The sequence below is a fragment of the Macaca thibetana genome, chromosome 17, assembly GCF_024542745.1.
Source record: "Macaca thibetana thibetana isolate TM-01 chromosome 17, ASM2454274v1, whole genome shotgun sequence".
Lineage (NCBI taxonomy): Eukaryota > Metazoa > Chordata > Mammalia > Primates > Cercopithecidae > Macaca > Macaca thibetana.
The window spans coordinates 78204742-78221341 of record NC_065594.1 but is presented as its reverse complement, the minus strand read 5'-3'; the positions used below and the strand labels follow the sequence as shown (position 1 = coordinate 78221341).

The following is a 16600-nucleotide window of genomic DNA, read 5'->3' as shown; positions in this document are numbered from 1 at the left end:
TTTGAAATTTAATGATAGTACTGAAAACTCCACTTGGCTTTATTGTTTTCCTTTTTTGAGACAGTCTTGCTCTGTCACCCAGGCTGGAGTGCAGTGGTGCGATCTTGGCTTACTGCAACCTTCGCTTCCCAAATTCAAGTGATTCTCCTGCCTCAGCCCCCCAAGTAGTTGGGATTACAGGTGCATACCATCACGCCCAGCTAATTTTTGTATTTTTAGTAGAGACGTGGTTTCACCGTGTTGGCCAGGCTGGTCTCGAACTCCTGACCTCAGGTGATCCACCTGTCTCGGTCTCCCAAAGTGCTGGGATTACAGGCGTGAGCCACCGCGCCCAGCCTATTGTTGTTTCTCTTATCAGGTACTCAGAGGCTATGCATGCAGGTCAAAAACCGTTGAGAAAAAATTCGCCTTGACTACCACACTGCTCTCACAATGTCACTCCCTACCACCTGGTAGGAAGCCGGCTTAACTCCTCTTGGGATGTGATTCTGTAATAATTATGCTGTCAAAAACTTCTGGTGCATGAACACAGAATCACTGCAACTCTTTTGATAAAAGATGAGGGGGAAATATACGCAAACCTGGAGGAGCTCAAAAAAGGGTTTTAGGTCCTGAACATATTTACAACTTCATAACTGGGTGAAATCTGATCCCAATTCCTGACAAAGGCAGGTGCTTTCTCTATATCCATTTGAAACTAAAAGCACAGGTTACCCGCTTGTGTTGAAAAGGAATGTATTGAACCGTCTTTTGGGGGTGAATATGTTCATTCTGCTGGTTTTGTTGGGAATTTTACAGGATATACACATATATAATAAAATCCTACTGAACTATGCACTTCAAGTGTGTGCACTTTATTGTACATCAGCAATACTTCAATAAGGCTATTAAGAGAGAAGCAATGATCAATGAAACAGTCCAATAGCAGAATGATCAACAGAGCACACCTTTTAGAGTGCAGAGAATCACTATGTCCTTAAGTAGAATACACGTAAGAATTCAAGTGCAGTATGTGTTTTGCTACAAAATTGCAAGAATGTGGCTTTTATGAATTTATAAAACTGCTATATCTTAAAAGTGTGCCTAACACTCTTTAAGTATATCTGAAGTCCCAACCAAATAAGCTGGCTCAACCCAAACTGGGTTTGGGGGAAAAAAAAAAGGATCACATTACAGCAAAGTATCATCTGTAAGTGTGAAAAAGGTGTTTATTCGGGGACCTAAAGTCTCGATTCCATTACACTGTGTTCTAAGTGTAGGTCCATGGAGAGCTACGTGTTTCTGTGATGCTACAAAGTCAATAAAACCAAACAAATCTGTAATATGGATTCCCCAAACAGGGCAAAGGTAAGTGAAATAGAATCTGGGAGCTGAGGGCCTGGGAAACAGAAAGCCTGAGATGAGGTTAATTTTTCTTTGTTCGCCGCAAAATAACAATCAGAGGTCTTGGCCCACTGAATATGAATCAGAGTTGAAGGGCCACCTCTTCTCTCTCTATCACCGAGGGAACCGGGCCGTGTTCTCAAGGCTCTCACCTGAAACACTAGAATTCCCGTGTTGGCAACGGCCAGATTGATCTTCGTGCCTTCCCTGTCCTTGGCCGGGTGCAACCGGATTCCATACATCTCGAGCCGACGGGCAATCTCTAGGAGCTGGAAATCTGATTCTGCTGGTGTTTGTCCACTGACAAAACAAAAATTAAAGAGAAAGGCCAGGAGATTTGAATTCCCTGTGTCTGTTAATTGGAGATTAAGAAGCTTCTCTTGGGAAATAAAAAGGCATTTCATCACAAACACTGGGGCTACCCGATCAGATGACACTCAACCTCCCATTCACTGTAACCCAAAGTCTAGCAGCTAGGACAAAAGGTCCATTGCTCTTGGAACATAAAACCCCAAAAGTCTCCAGACTCAGCCAGTTTTGTTTTGTTTTGTTTTGAGAGGGGGGGAATCTCAAAGAGTTTCCTTTAAGGTCATATAAAAGCAAAACACCACTGTGTTAAAACAAGATTTTAGTTGCTTTCAATAATCTAAACCTGCAAAAAAAAGTTCAAGAGAACACTTTTTTATATGGCCATCAGGCTCCAATGTTTCCTTAAAACAACAACGAAAAGCACCAGGAGTCCTCTGAAAATGGTTTATTAATCCAAACAAAAACAAAAATGGAGATGCTACAAAGGTTCTGGATTTTTATGATACTCTGACCTTGTCCCAAGGTAACCATGTCTCTTTCCCAATTTCTCATTAGGATGATAACTGGATGGTCCTTTGCTCTTACTTTCTCTTTGGTTCCAAAGCCTGGGCATCCCTAAGCTCCAGGCTTCAGTGCACCGGCGACCTATGCTTCTGAGAGCCCAGGATGAATCAGCACATCCCAGTGAGCCTCTGTGATCTTTTTCCGTCACCCTTAGTGTTTTTCTCCACAACAGTTTCTGTGGGGGGTGGCTGGGATGTACACCCATGTAGGTTGGAGGCAGAGAGAACCGGCTCAGAGGGAATATGGAGCCAAGAATGAGACTTACATGTGGTTATGGTGAAATTCCACGATTTTGTCCTCTAGTGCGTCTTGCTGAGGTATGTATTTATTTTTTGCTAAGTGCTCTCTGTCCAAGGCTTCATCAAAATCCCCAATCTCAGCTAAAAAGAAACAGAAAGAAGAACAGGTCACGTAGGAAGGACACTTCCCAGTCTGTCAATATTCCCCAGCTAGCCCAACAGAAGCTAGCAGACGACATAAGGTGAGTTCAGTTGGTGGGGAACATCAGAAGGGTTAGATCCCAGAAACGGGATGCGAGGATACATTTATCAATTGTGGTGACGTGAGAAGACAGTTTTCACTCCTCCTCATCTCTAACAGTTGGAAAGAAGCTTCAAGGCCAGGCGCAGTAGCTCACCTCTGTAATCTCAGCACTTTGGAAGTTCAGGGCGGGCGGATCACTTGAGGTCAGGAGTTCGAGATCAGCCTGGGCAACATGGCAAAACCTCATCTCCACCGAAAATACAAACATTAGCTGGGCGTGGTGGCGGGCACCTGTAATCCCAGCTCCCGGGGAGGCTGAGGCAGAAGAATCGCTTGAACCTGGGAGGTACAGGTTGCAGTGAGCCGAGATCACGCCACTGCACGGCAGCCTGGGCGACACAGCAAGACTCCGTGTCCAAAAAAAAAAAAAACCTCAGAATCATCCATCTTCAGCCATACCTGCTCCCGGTTTTTCTTTTCTCCCCATCCGCCTGGCAGTAAATTCTACACATGTGGGTGGTAACCGTATGACCTCCTAACAAGCCCTAAAACTTCAGGACTTTGTAAAAATCAAAGTGAAACTTATATATTAGCAATGACTAGTGCAAAACCCAAATGCTTTATCATGTAGAGAAAGGAGGATTGTCAGTGGGTGCAAAGGTAGATAATCTAACGCTTAAAAAATTATAAGAGTTTATTGAACTTTTCGCAGTCTTGTCAGAAATAACAGATCAGATTGCAAAGTCTTACACGTTTTTATCTATGAGAAATATGATTCTCACAAAACCTTGTTTTCTCGCATAACCTCAAGACAGTCCTCAATACTGCTGGAATGTGGAAAGGAAAGGATAGACAGAGCTTTAAAATCAGACTTGCGCCTTAACAACACTAGCTCAAGGTCAGTGTACACCCACTGTTACACCTCTGAGACAGTACACCTTTTTCTTTGTATCACATATACTGTAAAACAAGCTTAATAAAAAATAGCCTAATGACCTGAGCCCAGCTGTTTCGATAAAAACCAAGGGAACTGTTGCTATGAAACTCACCTTTCATTCTGTCACATGAAGCAGCTTGTCACACCTAGGGCAATGCACTCCAATAATCAAGCAGGACATGGCCTGGGTGTTGTCATCAATCACACCCACTGAGGATATCTGTTCTGCACAAAGCCATGCCACCACACCTGGCAGCAGCTGGGGCACTGGAAGAACCCCTCCCTTGCTTGCTTCCTCATCATCCGAAAGACCAACAACACTATTTCCTAACTGCCTTTTCTGGACTGATTTCTCTCTTCCTAAATAGAGTAAAATTGCCACCCTCCATCACAGAAAATGGCACAGAAATGGGGGCATGCCTGGTCATACTGCCATCATTATCTGTCGCCTTGACAATAGGGGGCCTGGCTTCTCTGCAATTCCTTCTATCTGGTCCCAAGGAAATGCAGTTGATGCTCATTATTCGAGGCAGTTATGATCTATAAGGTTACCATAAACACTGAATTAGCCATTCCTGAATCATTTCTCCTAGGGGAAATATGGGGTGAGTTTCCTCCAGTAGTCTTGAAACAACATTTCAGTTAACTGGCCGTGTCTTATGTGTGTTTCTGTTGAAAGCCATCTTAAATACACATTGCCAATTTCTTCACACTGAGCTCATGGCCAAGAGCAGCTGAACTCATGCCTGAATGCCGCTTACCTAACACACATTTGCTCTATCAGGCAGATGGCGCTGCACGCGGGGACACAAGACGGACAGCGCTTCCGCACAACGCCTGGGGACTGTTTAAACAGTGAAATCACCAACAGTACACACAAAAATGCAAGAAGTGTGGCACTAAATAGACCATAAAAAGGATACTTATTAACAGTACGAGAAAAAAACCAGAAGGCAGAGCTTTGCCTCATTTGACCTCCACTAGGAATGCACACCAGGTGACTACCATTTTTCACCATCCTGGGCATATCCACAAATGACCGTGAAAGCACATGAGTGTTCATTTGGGGGTTACAAGTAAATAAGCAAATCTGCAAAGACAGAATCTGAGAATAATGAGCTTTGACTGTCTATGGAGGAATTCCTTAAATCCGAAATGTCCTGTGAGTTTTATGTTTGGGCTTCTTAATTCCTATGATTCTCAGAACACACTCTTTCCCATCATTCCATATAGAGATGGCCAAATGGTCCAGTTTTTCCTTTGGCATCGGGGTGGGGACACCTAATTCTCTTTTCTTCTGGGTCGCTTGTCTTTTCTTGCCCTCCTGTCACTCCACAGTGACATGACTATGAAACTTATTCGCTCCTCACATCTCTCCTCTTTGAAATATGGAAATAGGCTGCTCCTTAAATTTCTGGAATTTGAAAACAGACACATACTCAAGATCTGACTTCCTTTTATTTTTTTCTGAGACGGGGTCTTGCTCTGTCACCCAGGCTGGGGTGCGGTGGAGCGATCATGGCTCACTGCAGCCTTGACTTCTGGTTCAAGTGACCCTCCCATCTCAGCTTCTCAGGTACGTGGGACTACTGCCACATACCACCACACCTGGCTAATTTTTTTTGTTTGTTTTTTTTTTGGGTAGAGACAGGCTCTCACTATGTTGCCCAGGCTGGTCTTGAACTCTTGGCCTCAAGCTAATTTTGTTTTTGTAGACATGAGGTCTTGCTATGTTGCCTAGGCTGGTCTCGAACTCCTGGCCTCAAGAGATCCTCCTGCCTGGGTCTCACAAAGCGCTGGGGTTACAGACATGAGCCACTGCGCCCAGCTGACTTCCTATTTTTTACACGTTTTATGCTGAAAATGTCACATCAGCTTATGCATATACTACATTCCTTAGCAGTCTACTCAGCAAAATAATTAATAGGAAAAACAGCAGCAAACCCATATCCTGTGATTTTAATAAATGGATGGAACTTCCCCAGAGGACAGGCATGGACAAACCCACCTTACCACGCGGAACCCTCAGAGCAGGGACCACACGACCTGCACAAACACAGCCCTGCCTCGCCTCCATGCTGCCCACGTGTGACCTTTACATCAGTGTCAACTAGTAGATGATTCTTCTCTTCATCAGTTTGTCCTTCTTAGTCAACCCACAGTAAATTAAAGAAAACTGAAAGTTCAAAATACTGCAGGGAAGATACAAGGCCAGTGACGGAGGAACAAATGAAAAAATACAGACTATCTTAAAGAGTCCATGTATTCAAGCGAAAGGCGGCAGGAAAATAAGACATCAGCTTGGGTGTACAGAGACGGACAAGATAAACATCAGCTTACCAGAGATAATTTTCCATTAATGGTAATATAGTTTCTGCCAAAGGGAGATGACTTGACCCCTTATACCTTACCAATAATCACCAATAATTGAAACCACGACACAATCCAGCGAAGATTCTATGAAATGCCTCCTTTCATGACTGAGTGCATGGGATGCTTAAAAAAATGCAGAAATGGGGCCTTACACATATCGTAAGATTTTAAGAATACTGTGTGTCTCATGACCGTATGTCGAATACCATGTAAACAGCAGGGGAACTTCTGAACCCATCTATTTGCCTTTCGAGAAGGGAAGATTCTTTGGGGATTTTGAGCCACTTGCTGGTTTCTGGAGGGAAAATGGTATACTAGACTGAGACCACGGTTTTCTGGATGTCAGCAAATCTCTCCTCCCAGATATGCGAGTGAAATTCACTATTGTTAACAGATCTTTATTTTTTTAAGTCACTTTTTAAATTGACAAAATAAAAATGATACATATTGGTCAGGCATGGTGGCTCATGCCTATGAATCCCAGCACTTTGTGAGGCCAAGGTGGGAAGATGGCTTGAGCTCAGGAGTTTAAGACTGGCCTGGGCAACATAGTGAGACCTCAGCTCTCCAAAAAAAAAAAAGACAGAAAGAAAAAATTAGCTAGACCTGATGGCACGCACCTATAGTGCCAGCTACTTGGGAGGCTGAGGCAGGAAGATTGCCTGATTCCAGGAGGTCGAGGCTGCAGTGAGCTGTGATTGACAGACTACATTCCAACCTGGGTGACAGAGACTCTGTCTAAAAACAAAAAAATTTTTTTGGTATATATTTATAGTGAACATCATCTTTTGATATATGTATACATTGTGAAATGGCTAAATTAAGCTAATATACGTATTACGGCATATATATATTTATATATATATATATTTATATATATATTTGTGGTGAGAACACTTAAAATCTACTCTTCTTTTTTCTTTTTCCTTTTAGACAGAGTTTCACTCTGTCGCCCAGGCTGGAGGGCAGTGGGGTGTCTCCCAGGTTCAAGCGATTCTCCTGGCTCAGCCTTCCGAGTAGCTGGGACTACAGGCGCCCACCACCACCTCACCCAGCTAATTTTTGTATTTTTAGTAGAGACAAGGTTTCATCATCTTGGCCAGGCTAGTCACTAACTCCTGACCTCAAGTGATCCGCTCACCTCGGCCTCCCAAAGTGCTGGGATTACTTACAGGCGTGAGCCACCGGGCCTGGCCAAAATCTACTCTTTAGTGTAACAGATCTTTAAAGAAAAAAACATAGGAGGAAGGAAGTACACGACTAAATGGCATCAGGAATCTTTGAGTAAGGTCAATTTCTCTTCTGCTTACAAAATGCCAAGGGTCAGAGACATTTTATGAAGTTACTATTTCAAGAAGGAAGCTTCGTTTTAAAGTTTCATATTGTTTGGAAAAGGAGGATTGCAGGTGAATAAGGATAAAGGAAATTAATGTTTGCTGAGCACCTAGTATGTACTGGGTATGGCTGGCCCTCTGTATCTGTGGGTTCCATATTCATGGATTCAACCAACCATGGATTGAAAATACTTAAGAAAAAATACTGCATCTGTACCAAACGTCTAAGATATTTTTTTCTGTCATTATTCCCGAATAATGCAATGTAACCATACAGCATTTACAGTGCATTCATTATTATAAGTAACCGAGAGATGATTTACAGTCTATGGGAGGATATATGTAGGTTATATGCAAATATGACACCATTTCATTTTAGGGACGTGAGCATCCTCAGTTTTTGGTGTCCTTGGGAGGTCCTGCAGCCAATACCCCCTGGATACTAAAGGACAACTGTATATGCTACCATTTAATTTTTACAGCCTTATGAAAAACATTCTAGTATTCTCATGTTCCAAAAGAAATGGAGGCTGGGGGGTTAGTAACCTGCCAGGGTCACCAACCAATGAACAGAAATCAGGTCAGCCAGACTCAAAGCCTCCTCTCCCTCCAAAGGTAAAAATTACGTTAAGTTCTGTGCTAAGGATTCCTCCCCCGTAAAATCAGGATAATGACAGACCTGATCTCGGGGGCTGTTAGGACAATTAAATGAGATGATATAGATACATATATATATAGTGCTGGCACATGGTCAGGCTTAATAAAGATACTTATTTTTTTTTCTTGCCCATGTCACTTTTTTCAAATTGGTAAGAAAACACCTATCTATTAAGTGATCATATTCAAAAAACAAGAAGATACGCATCATCTACTGAAACACCTTACTGTATTAGACTAAGGCAATTTTTTGACTACTAAGAGTGACACTTCCTATAAACCTTTGTAAATCTAGTTAACTAGGCACATATCAGGATAGGAGGGGACTGATTATATGAGACTAATTCATATACAGTGGAAATGTAAAAGGTGATGATAACACAACTTTCCTTCATAGTAGTGCTTATACACTGAGCGTTATACTCACAATTACCTTTCTGAAACATAATGTGTATATTTTATTTCAAGTAATTTCTGCCTTGGTCAAGAGGGAAAACACACCCAGGTGGCTTGTCAGCAAGCCTTGAGATGAGCACAATCTGATTTATCCTTTGTCTGTATTAAGGCAAATTGAAACATCCGGGGTCCAGATCCATTAACCCAGCATGAGTCTTGATTTACTGAATTCTGGGGAGCAAGAATCTCTAGAGAGAAGTGAAATCTGTGGCAGTATTATGTCTTAAGGCTACTATGCCATATTCAATGATAAAGTTTAAATCCACGAAAAGGACAGAACAAGTTTAGTCTATTTGGCAAGCATCCATCCAAGCTTATTCTTTGAGACAACTGAAGTATCAACTGTGTACTAGTCCTTGAAGAAAGACAAACACCTGAACAGGAAGTACAAGGGTTAACATTTGGGGATATGCATATTAAATGACATCAGGAGTATTGTTTTTCTCTTCCACCCGCAGGCCTTCATACGAACAGCAAAAATAACACAAAGATATTGACACTTTCTTTTTTGGTGGATATGATTTTTTTTCCCATCAATTGGATCACTGTGTAATTTCAAACATGATTTTCAAAGGAAACAAATAGAACTTACATTGCACAATGTGTGAAATCAAGAGAGCTGCGCTGGAGTCATTACACGTCAGCCTGCCTTGAGCCAAGTCCTGCTTCACCTGCAGCGCGAACAGGTACCTGCAAAGATCGACAGAGCTGGGCGTCAGGCAAAGAGGGCATGAGGTCTCTGGGAACCTGGCCTCACTGTGAGAGGCCAGGGAGAAGGTTGCAAACCCCAACCAGGAAGTCTGCATGGGCTGGAATGGATTCCAGCTGCCATTCACCACAGTGTAAGTATCTCCCTCCAAAATACAAAGAGACATATGCTACCATCTTTTCACAGTATGAATAATATGTTTCATTTTATATGGGGAGAGAGAGCCATAAAAATGTGAGACCATAACCTAGTATGCTATGTATTTTTGCAGGGTATAGGAAATATTTACCTTTTTTTTTTCACAGAATCCTTCATCCATACTCTAACATGGTTCTATGGCTCAGACAATAACAGCAATTTATTATGATGAGTCAGAGGATTGCCAATGAAATGAGAAAAACAAGGGGGTGTCTTTTTGTGGTGTAACTACTTCCGTAAGACCCAGTTACCAGATTTGTAAAAATCCATTATCTTTTTTTTTTTTTTTTTTTTGAGACAAAGTCTTGCTCTGTCACCAGGCTGGAGTGCAGTGGCACGATCTTGGCTCACTGAAATCTCCACCTCCCGGGTTCAAGCAATTCTCCTGCCTAAGCCTCCCGAGTAGCTGGGATTACAGGCACACGCCACCATGCCCAGCTAATTTTTTGTATTTTTAGTAGAGACAGGGTTTCACCATGTTGGCCAGGATGGTCTCAATCTCTTGACCTCATGATCTGCCCACCTCGGCTTCCCAAAGTGCTGGGATCACAGGCATGACCTACTGCGCCCGGTCAATTCTTTTCTTTATATTATGGTATTAAGCATGTCAACATTTTTGGTGTAAGAGAAAAAAGATATTTGTAAATCAAAGACATTAAGTAAAAACTGTGCAATAGCAAACAGGCATATGAAAAGGTGCTCAACATCACTGATCATCAGAGAAATGCAAATCAAAATTACAATGAGATATCATCTCATCCCAGTTAAAATGGCTTATGTCCAAAAGACAGGCAATAACAAATGCTTGGATATGGTGGGAAAAAAAACCCTTATATACTATCAGTGGAAATGTAAATTAGCACAACCATGATAAAGAACAGCGTGGAGGTTCCTGAAAAAACTAAAAATAGAGCTACCATATGACCTGGCAATCCCACTATTAGGTGTGTACCGAAAAGGAAGGAAAACAGTATGTCAAGAGAGATGTCTGCCCTCCCATGTTTACTGCAGCACCATTCACAACAGCCAAGATTTCGAAGAAACCTAAGTGTCCATCAACAGATGAACGGACAAAGAAAATGGGGTATGTATACACAGTGGATTACTATTTAGCCTTAAACAAGGAGATCTTGTCATCTGCAACAGCATGATTGGAACTGGAGGGCATTATGTTAAGTGAAATAAGCCAGGCACAGAAAAACAAACTTCACATGTTCTCACTTATTTGTGGGAGCTAAAAGTTAAAACAATTGAACTCATGGAGCAGAAAGTAGAATGATGTTACCAGAGGCGGGTAAAGGTAGGGGGTGGGAGGGAATGGGGAGTTAATGGGTCCAAAAAAGTCAGATAGAATGAAGAAGATCTAATATTTGATAGCACAACAGGGGATTATAGTCAATAATAATTTATTATACTTTAAAAGTAATGAAAAGAGTATAATTGGACTGCTTGTAACACAAAGGATATATAAAGTCATAGATACCACCGCCCCCCGCCCCAGCACAACACCACAAAACCAAACCAAACCTGTACAATGTTATAATGGATGTGAAAATAATGATACAAACTGATTTTTAGAAATCTAGTTTACCTGCGGCCTGAGAACAGCGTCCTCTCAGTAGCACCCTTTGCAATCAGATTCTGTCCCTCATACAATTACCTGTTGGGGCCGCATGCTGTGGCTCCCAGCACTTTGGGAGGCCAAGGCGGGTGGATCACTTGAGGTCAGCAGTTCAAGACAAGCCAGGACAACATGGCAAAACCCCGTCTCTACTAAAAATACAAAAATTAGCTGGATGTGATGGCGCACCCCTGTAATCCCAGCTACTCGGGAGGCTGAGGCAGGAGAATCACTTGGACCTGGGAGGCGGAGGTTGCAGTGAGCTGAGATCGTGCCATTGCACTCCAGCCAGGGTGACAAGAGCAAAACTCCGTCTCAAAAAACAACAAAAATTAAAAAACAAAAACAAAAACAAAAACAACAAAAAACAATTACCTGTTGGAAGGACAGAGAGATAGGGCCTTGGAGACATAGTAGATTCCAGGCAGATCAAAGCATCTCCTTATTTAAAATTGGTAACTCAAGGCAAAGAATTGAGTGTGTAAGCTGCCTGGCCAGAGGAAAGGGTGTTTCAGGACAGCCAAGAAGTTGAAGAAAGGTTTTACAGGTTTATCTCCCATAAAGTAAAATTTTGCCTCAAGTATTTGGCAAAAAATTTTAAGTGCCAATTTATAACATAGCAAGAATAATAGAATTAGAAAATCCTCATTCCACAAACTCTAAAGAAATTATTGATAAACCATTGATAATCCTCCAGCAAGGATTATCAATGGGTGAAAAAACCATGTAGGGGATTGGACATTCACATAGGGCAAAGGTAACACGACTTTACCTACAATGGAGTAATCAGAATGTCACCACCTGAATGCAATGAACAATCTCTAATCATTAATGAAATATGAAGCACACAACATCACTTATGACAGACTCCAGCCCAAATGTTCAACGGTGTCAGTCAAGCCCCAGAATCAATTTCCTGTCCTCTCCAAACTTCATATTGAGATTTCATCCTCAATGTTGGAGGTGGGACCCAATGAAAGGTGTTTGGGTCGTTGGGGTGGATCCCTTATGAATAGACTAATGCCCTCCCTTGGGGGTGAGTTCTCACTCTGTTACTTCCTGTGAGAGCTGGTTGTTACAAAAAGCCTAGCACCTCCCCGTTCTGCCCACGTCCTCTCCCACCATGTGATCTCTGCACATGCCGGCTCCCCTTTGCCTGCACCCATGAGTGGAAGCAGCCTGAGGCCCTCACCAGATGCCAATGCCCAATCTTGAACTTTTTAGCCATCCAGAATCATGAGCAAAATAAACTTTTTTGCTTTATAAATTACCCAGCCTCGGGTATTCCTATATAGCAGCATAAAATAGATTATGACTTCCAGTTTTGGAAAAATTCAAAGGATAGAGGAACAAGTTAAACAGCACCACAAGAAAGCTAGCAGGCAAATTCAGAAAGTAGGGTATTGTAGCTGGTCCAATTTCTTCAACAAGATGCTTTCATGAGGAAAAGAAAATGAGGGACTAACCTACATAGGTCTGGATGATATGTTAACTAGATGCAATATGTGGTCCTAGAGTGGATCTGTTTTTAATTGATTGATTAATTGACTGATTGAGACAGGGTCTTGCTCTGTTTTCCAGGCTGGAGTGCAGTGGTGCAATCACTGCTCACTGCAGCCTCAAGCAATCCTCCTGCCTCAGCCTCCTGAGTAGCTGTGACCACAGGTACACACCACTATGCCCAGATATTTTTTAAAATTTTTTGTAGACACAGGTCTCCCTGTGTTGCCCAGGCTGGTCTCAAACTGCTAGGCTCAAGAGATCCTCCTGCCTCAGTCTTCCAAAGTGCTGGGATTACAGGCCTGAGCCACTGTGCCTAGCCAATCTTATTTTAGAATAAACAGATATAAAGGACAGTTAGGGGATAAATAGGGAAATTTGAATATGGCCAATGTATTAGATGAGATGAAAAGTACATATGCATGCATAGAAAAATTCAGAAAGGCTATCTTACTAATCTGATGGGCAATGGGAATGCAGTGTTTCTACTTTCTTAGTCTTATTCATATGTCTATTCTAACTTTCTACAATGTATATTTACTACTATAATAATAATGAAAGGGTATTTTTGATTTTCAAAAGGGCCTTTAACAGTATTAGACACAGACGTTTCCATAAGAATTAAATAAGATACATGGAAAACACTATTAGAACAAAAATATTCAATAAAATTTGGCAGTTTTTAAAAATAAAAGAATAATCCATTTTAAGTCATTTAGGAAGTTTTATTATTAAGAACTAAAAAACCACAGCAGCAATTGTATAACCAGCAAAAAGCACCCTACAGACTACAGACCTACCAGTAGGCCTTTCTCTGACCTCCCTAATTTTATTCCTGTTCTCTTGCTCTACCCTTCTGTCTCTCCTCCCAACCCCCTTTCTCGCTCTGTCTCTGTGTGTGTGTGTGTGTGTGTATGTCTGTCTCTGGAAAGTCAAAGGAAGAAAAGCAGAGAATAGAAAACAATCTAAACCTCATATGGTAGGAGGGAATACAAACTATCATGTTGGATTATAGTTACTGTCTTTTGAGCCCAACACTTTGTAGAGCTACAGGTTTTAATTCTAATCTGTGTGGTTGGTTTTTCATTAAACAGGAGGGCTTCATGTTTTAAAATGACATTCTGAATATTTGACCATTTATCATCTCAAACATGAGGTTCTGTGTTCGCAAAGAGGTTTTCAGGGACAAATGCATGGGCAGAGTCTGGCAGGCTCTGGGGACCTTTGGTGACAATCGCACAAGGGCTGCAAGATGGCATCAGGTTCTGAAAACGCACACATTTACTAGGAGGGCACATGGTTATTTTAAAGGCTGAGGGAAGAACGTGGCTCCCCTGATTACGTGGCCTCTTCCTGTTCCAAGGCCCTTGTAACATGAGAAGTAGCTTCCTGGGTACTAACTCTGTCCACTTTTCTTACTATGAGCTGTAAGCTGAGCACGCTGGCCGTGATGCTAACTTTAGAGATTTTGCAACACCTTTAGTACTGTCCACTGAAGCAATTCCAATCAGTCTCACAGGAGCCAGAGGCTAAGTTTTACTTGCTGGGCACTAAATAAAATTAAACCGGAAGATACAATGAAAACATAAAGTGCTCAAAATGCGATCAAGTTTCCTTAGCAGAAGGGTGGACATGAGGAGAGTGGCAATGATTGTGGCAGGAGCAGACAGAGGGACTTCACTTCTAGGGACAGCAAGAGTCACACATCACACCTATTTGATGCCTTGCTTTCAGTAAGAGTAATTTATTTCATCTGGAAGACCACCGTCTTCTCTTTTCTTATTAAATATACGCAATTTACAATTCCCCTGCAGTCTAAGAGAACACTTCAGCAGGACGCGCAGGGCGCAGAGCAGCAGGTTCTGATAGGGTCCCCTCACCTGTAAGAACACAGGCAAGTAGAAGCTGGATCCAACTGAAGACGGGATGCCCAGAGAAAAGGGGAAGAACAAAGGGTGGCTAAACTGGGCACAAGGAAAGTGATTCCAAGCCATGCAATAAGAAAAACTGAGATCATCTGGCAGGACGCAGTGACTCACAACTGTAATCCCAGCACTTTGGGAGGCTGAGGTGGGCGGATCATGAGGTCAGGAGTTCGAGACCAGCCTGGCCAATATGGTAAAACCCCGTCTCTACTAAAAACACAAAGATTAGCTGGGCGTGGTGGCATGTGCCTGTAGTCCCAGCTACTTGGGAGGCTGATGCAGAAGAATCACTTGTACCCGAGAGGCGAAGGTTGCAGTGAGCCAAGATCATGCCATTGCACTCCAGCCTGGGCGACAGAGTAAGACTCCATCTCAAAAAAAAAAAAAGAAAAAGAAAAAGAAAAACTGGGATCATCTTTTCCAAAGACCCCACTTGCTGTTTTCAAGCTGCACCCAGGAGTCAATACGCTTCTCCTTCTAGATGTCTGGGTGCTGCTGTCAATAGGATGGCATTCCACTTGCAGTTCAATAAATAGAAAAGAATCCAGCTTCTTGTTTAACAGCAGACTGCAATTTAATCTCCTATCTATATCAATGGGAAGCTGAGAGAGCTATTCCTGGAGGCCCAAGGCATTAACTACGGGGCTAGAGTCACTTATGCTTTGCAGAACCACAGGCCAGTTTCTCTGTCTGTCCCACTTCTGTATATGCATCCCTTATCACAAAGCACAGCTGACATGCAGCTTCTCCCAACATCCCCTCATTCACCATCTGCCAAAGAACAGCACCTGAAATCTCAATAGTCAGTCCGTTTTTGCTTCTATAGGAATTTGAGATGCGAGAGTCCCAACACATCGGCCCTGTGAGGTTCTCTGTGCCTTGTGCCAAGTGGGGAGTGATGGAGAGACGATAAATACCTTAGGAATTTCAGGTCAATTTCAGATCAATTTTATTCAACAGTGAGCCAAAAGAACTGTCTCCTTGGAAAAGACTTCTTAAATGTCAGTTCACACTGGGTGCCAGAAAACAAAAACAACAAAACCAACAAAACCCTGCTCCGTCCAGCTGAGCTCGTGTAACTTGAGGAATTTCTCAGCACTGACAGAGGCGCTGGCCATGCACCGGGCACATGCGGCTTGATGGTAACAAGCTGTATGGAGTTTCAGAGCAAGGGCCAGACTGGTAGACAACTGCAAACCTCTAGAGACAGTGATTCACAAACACTGAAAAGGTGCAAAACTATTTGCAAAACAGAATTTTTAATGGAAAAAAAAAACGGGTGGTAGGGGGATACAGGATTTGTGCCTCCAACTTCCTGAGCAAGAAAGAGGCCTGTTGATTCACATGAAGAAAAGGCACGCTACTGACGCTGCTTATTCCAAACACGACGACATTCCTCCAACAGCCGGACCTGCCCTTAGATTTATTTCAGCACGCAGAGCTCAGGGCAATGCAGGTTTCAACGACAGGAAAACCAGCCCCAGTAAACCAAGACCCAGCAGCCTCAGTAAAAGGCCCTCCTATGGTCAGCCAGCCCTCCGTCCTGTGTTGCTCGGCTTAGCAGCTCGGGCTGTGCCTCCTCTGCAGGTAGCTCCCAGAAGGCTGCTGCCAATTCCCGGCTGCCTTTGCCTTCTTTGCTGATTTGAGGATTCTAACTGGACGTGGATGATTAGCAGCAACTCGTTCAGAAAACATGAAGCAGTGGGAACTCTTCATCACTGTCTCCCCGGAGCTGCACGTTCTTGTATCTGTTGTCCTTCCTGCCACTGCTGTGGTCATGGGACATCTAACAGGTACCTCAAACGTGACCTGGCCAGAAACACCCTGACTCTCCACTCCCCCCGCAGTCCTCCACTTCCCTCCATCCTTTTCTCACTTGAGTAACCCCTAACACCATCTCCCCCCAGTCACTCAGGTCAAAAATCTAAGCGCCCCCTCTCCCTCCCTCAGAGTCCACCACCACCTCATCACCAAGACAGAGTGACCCTGCTTCCAGTACCTGTTCCAAACACAACTACTTCCCTCCATTTCCACTGCTACCTATTGGCGGCTTCTTTGCCCCCATCATGGCAATAGACCACTGTGACCACCTCCTCACAGGATGCCCCGGGACTCTGCTTCTCCCCACCAAAACATCCACATGGCAGCCGA

The 16600-nt window shown here is 43.0% G+C and overlaps 1 protein-coding gene across 2 annotated transcripts in view; it reads right to left on the bottom strand.

Annotated features, from left to right (window-relative positions):
• The window catches only part of FARP1 (FERM, ARH/RhoGEF and pleckstrin domain protein 1), a 461133-nt gene that overhangs the window by 63249 nt on the left and 381284 nt on the right, over positions 1–16600 (bottom strand). For both annotated transcript variants that reach the window (XM_050765964.1, XM_050765965.1), the window contains 3 exons: positions 9089–9186; positions 2522–2636; positions 1536–1683 (listed from right to left, as the gene is read on the bottom strand). In XM_050765964.1, the coding sequence (XP_050621921.1) occupies positions 1536–1683; positions 2522–2636; positions 9089–9186 (361 nt within the window). The remainder of the gene's footprint in view (positions 1–1535; positions 1684–2521; positions 2637–9088; positions 9187–16600) is intronic.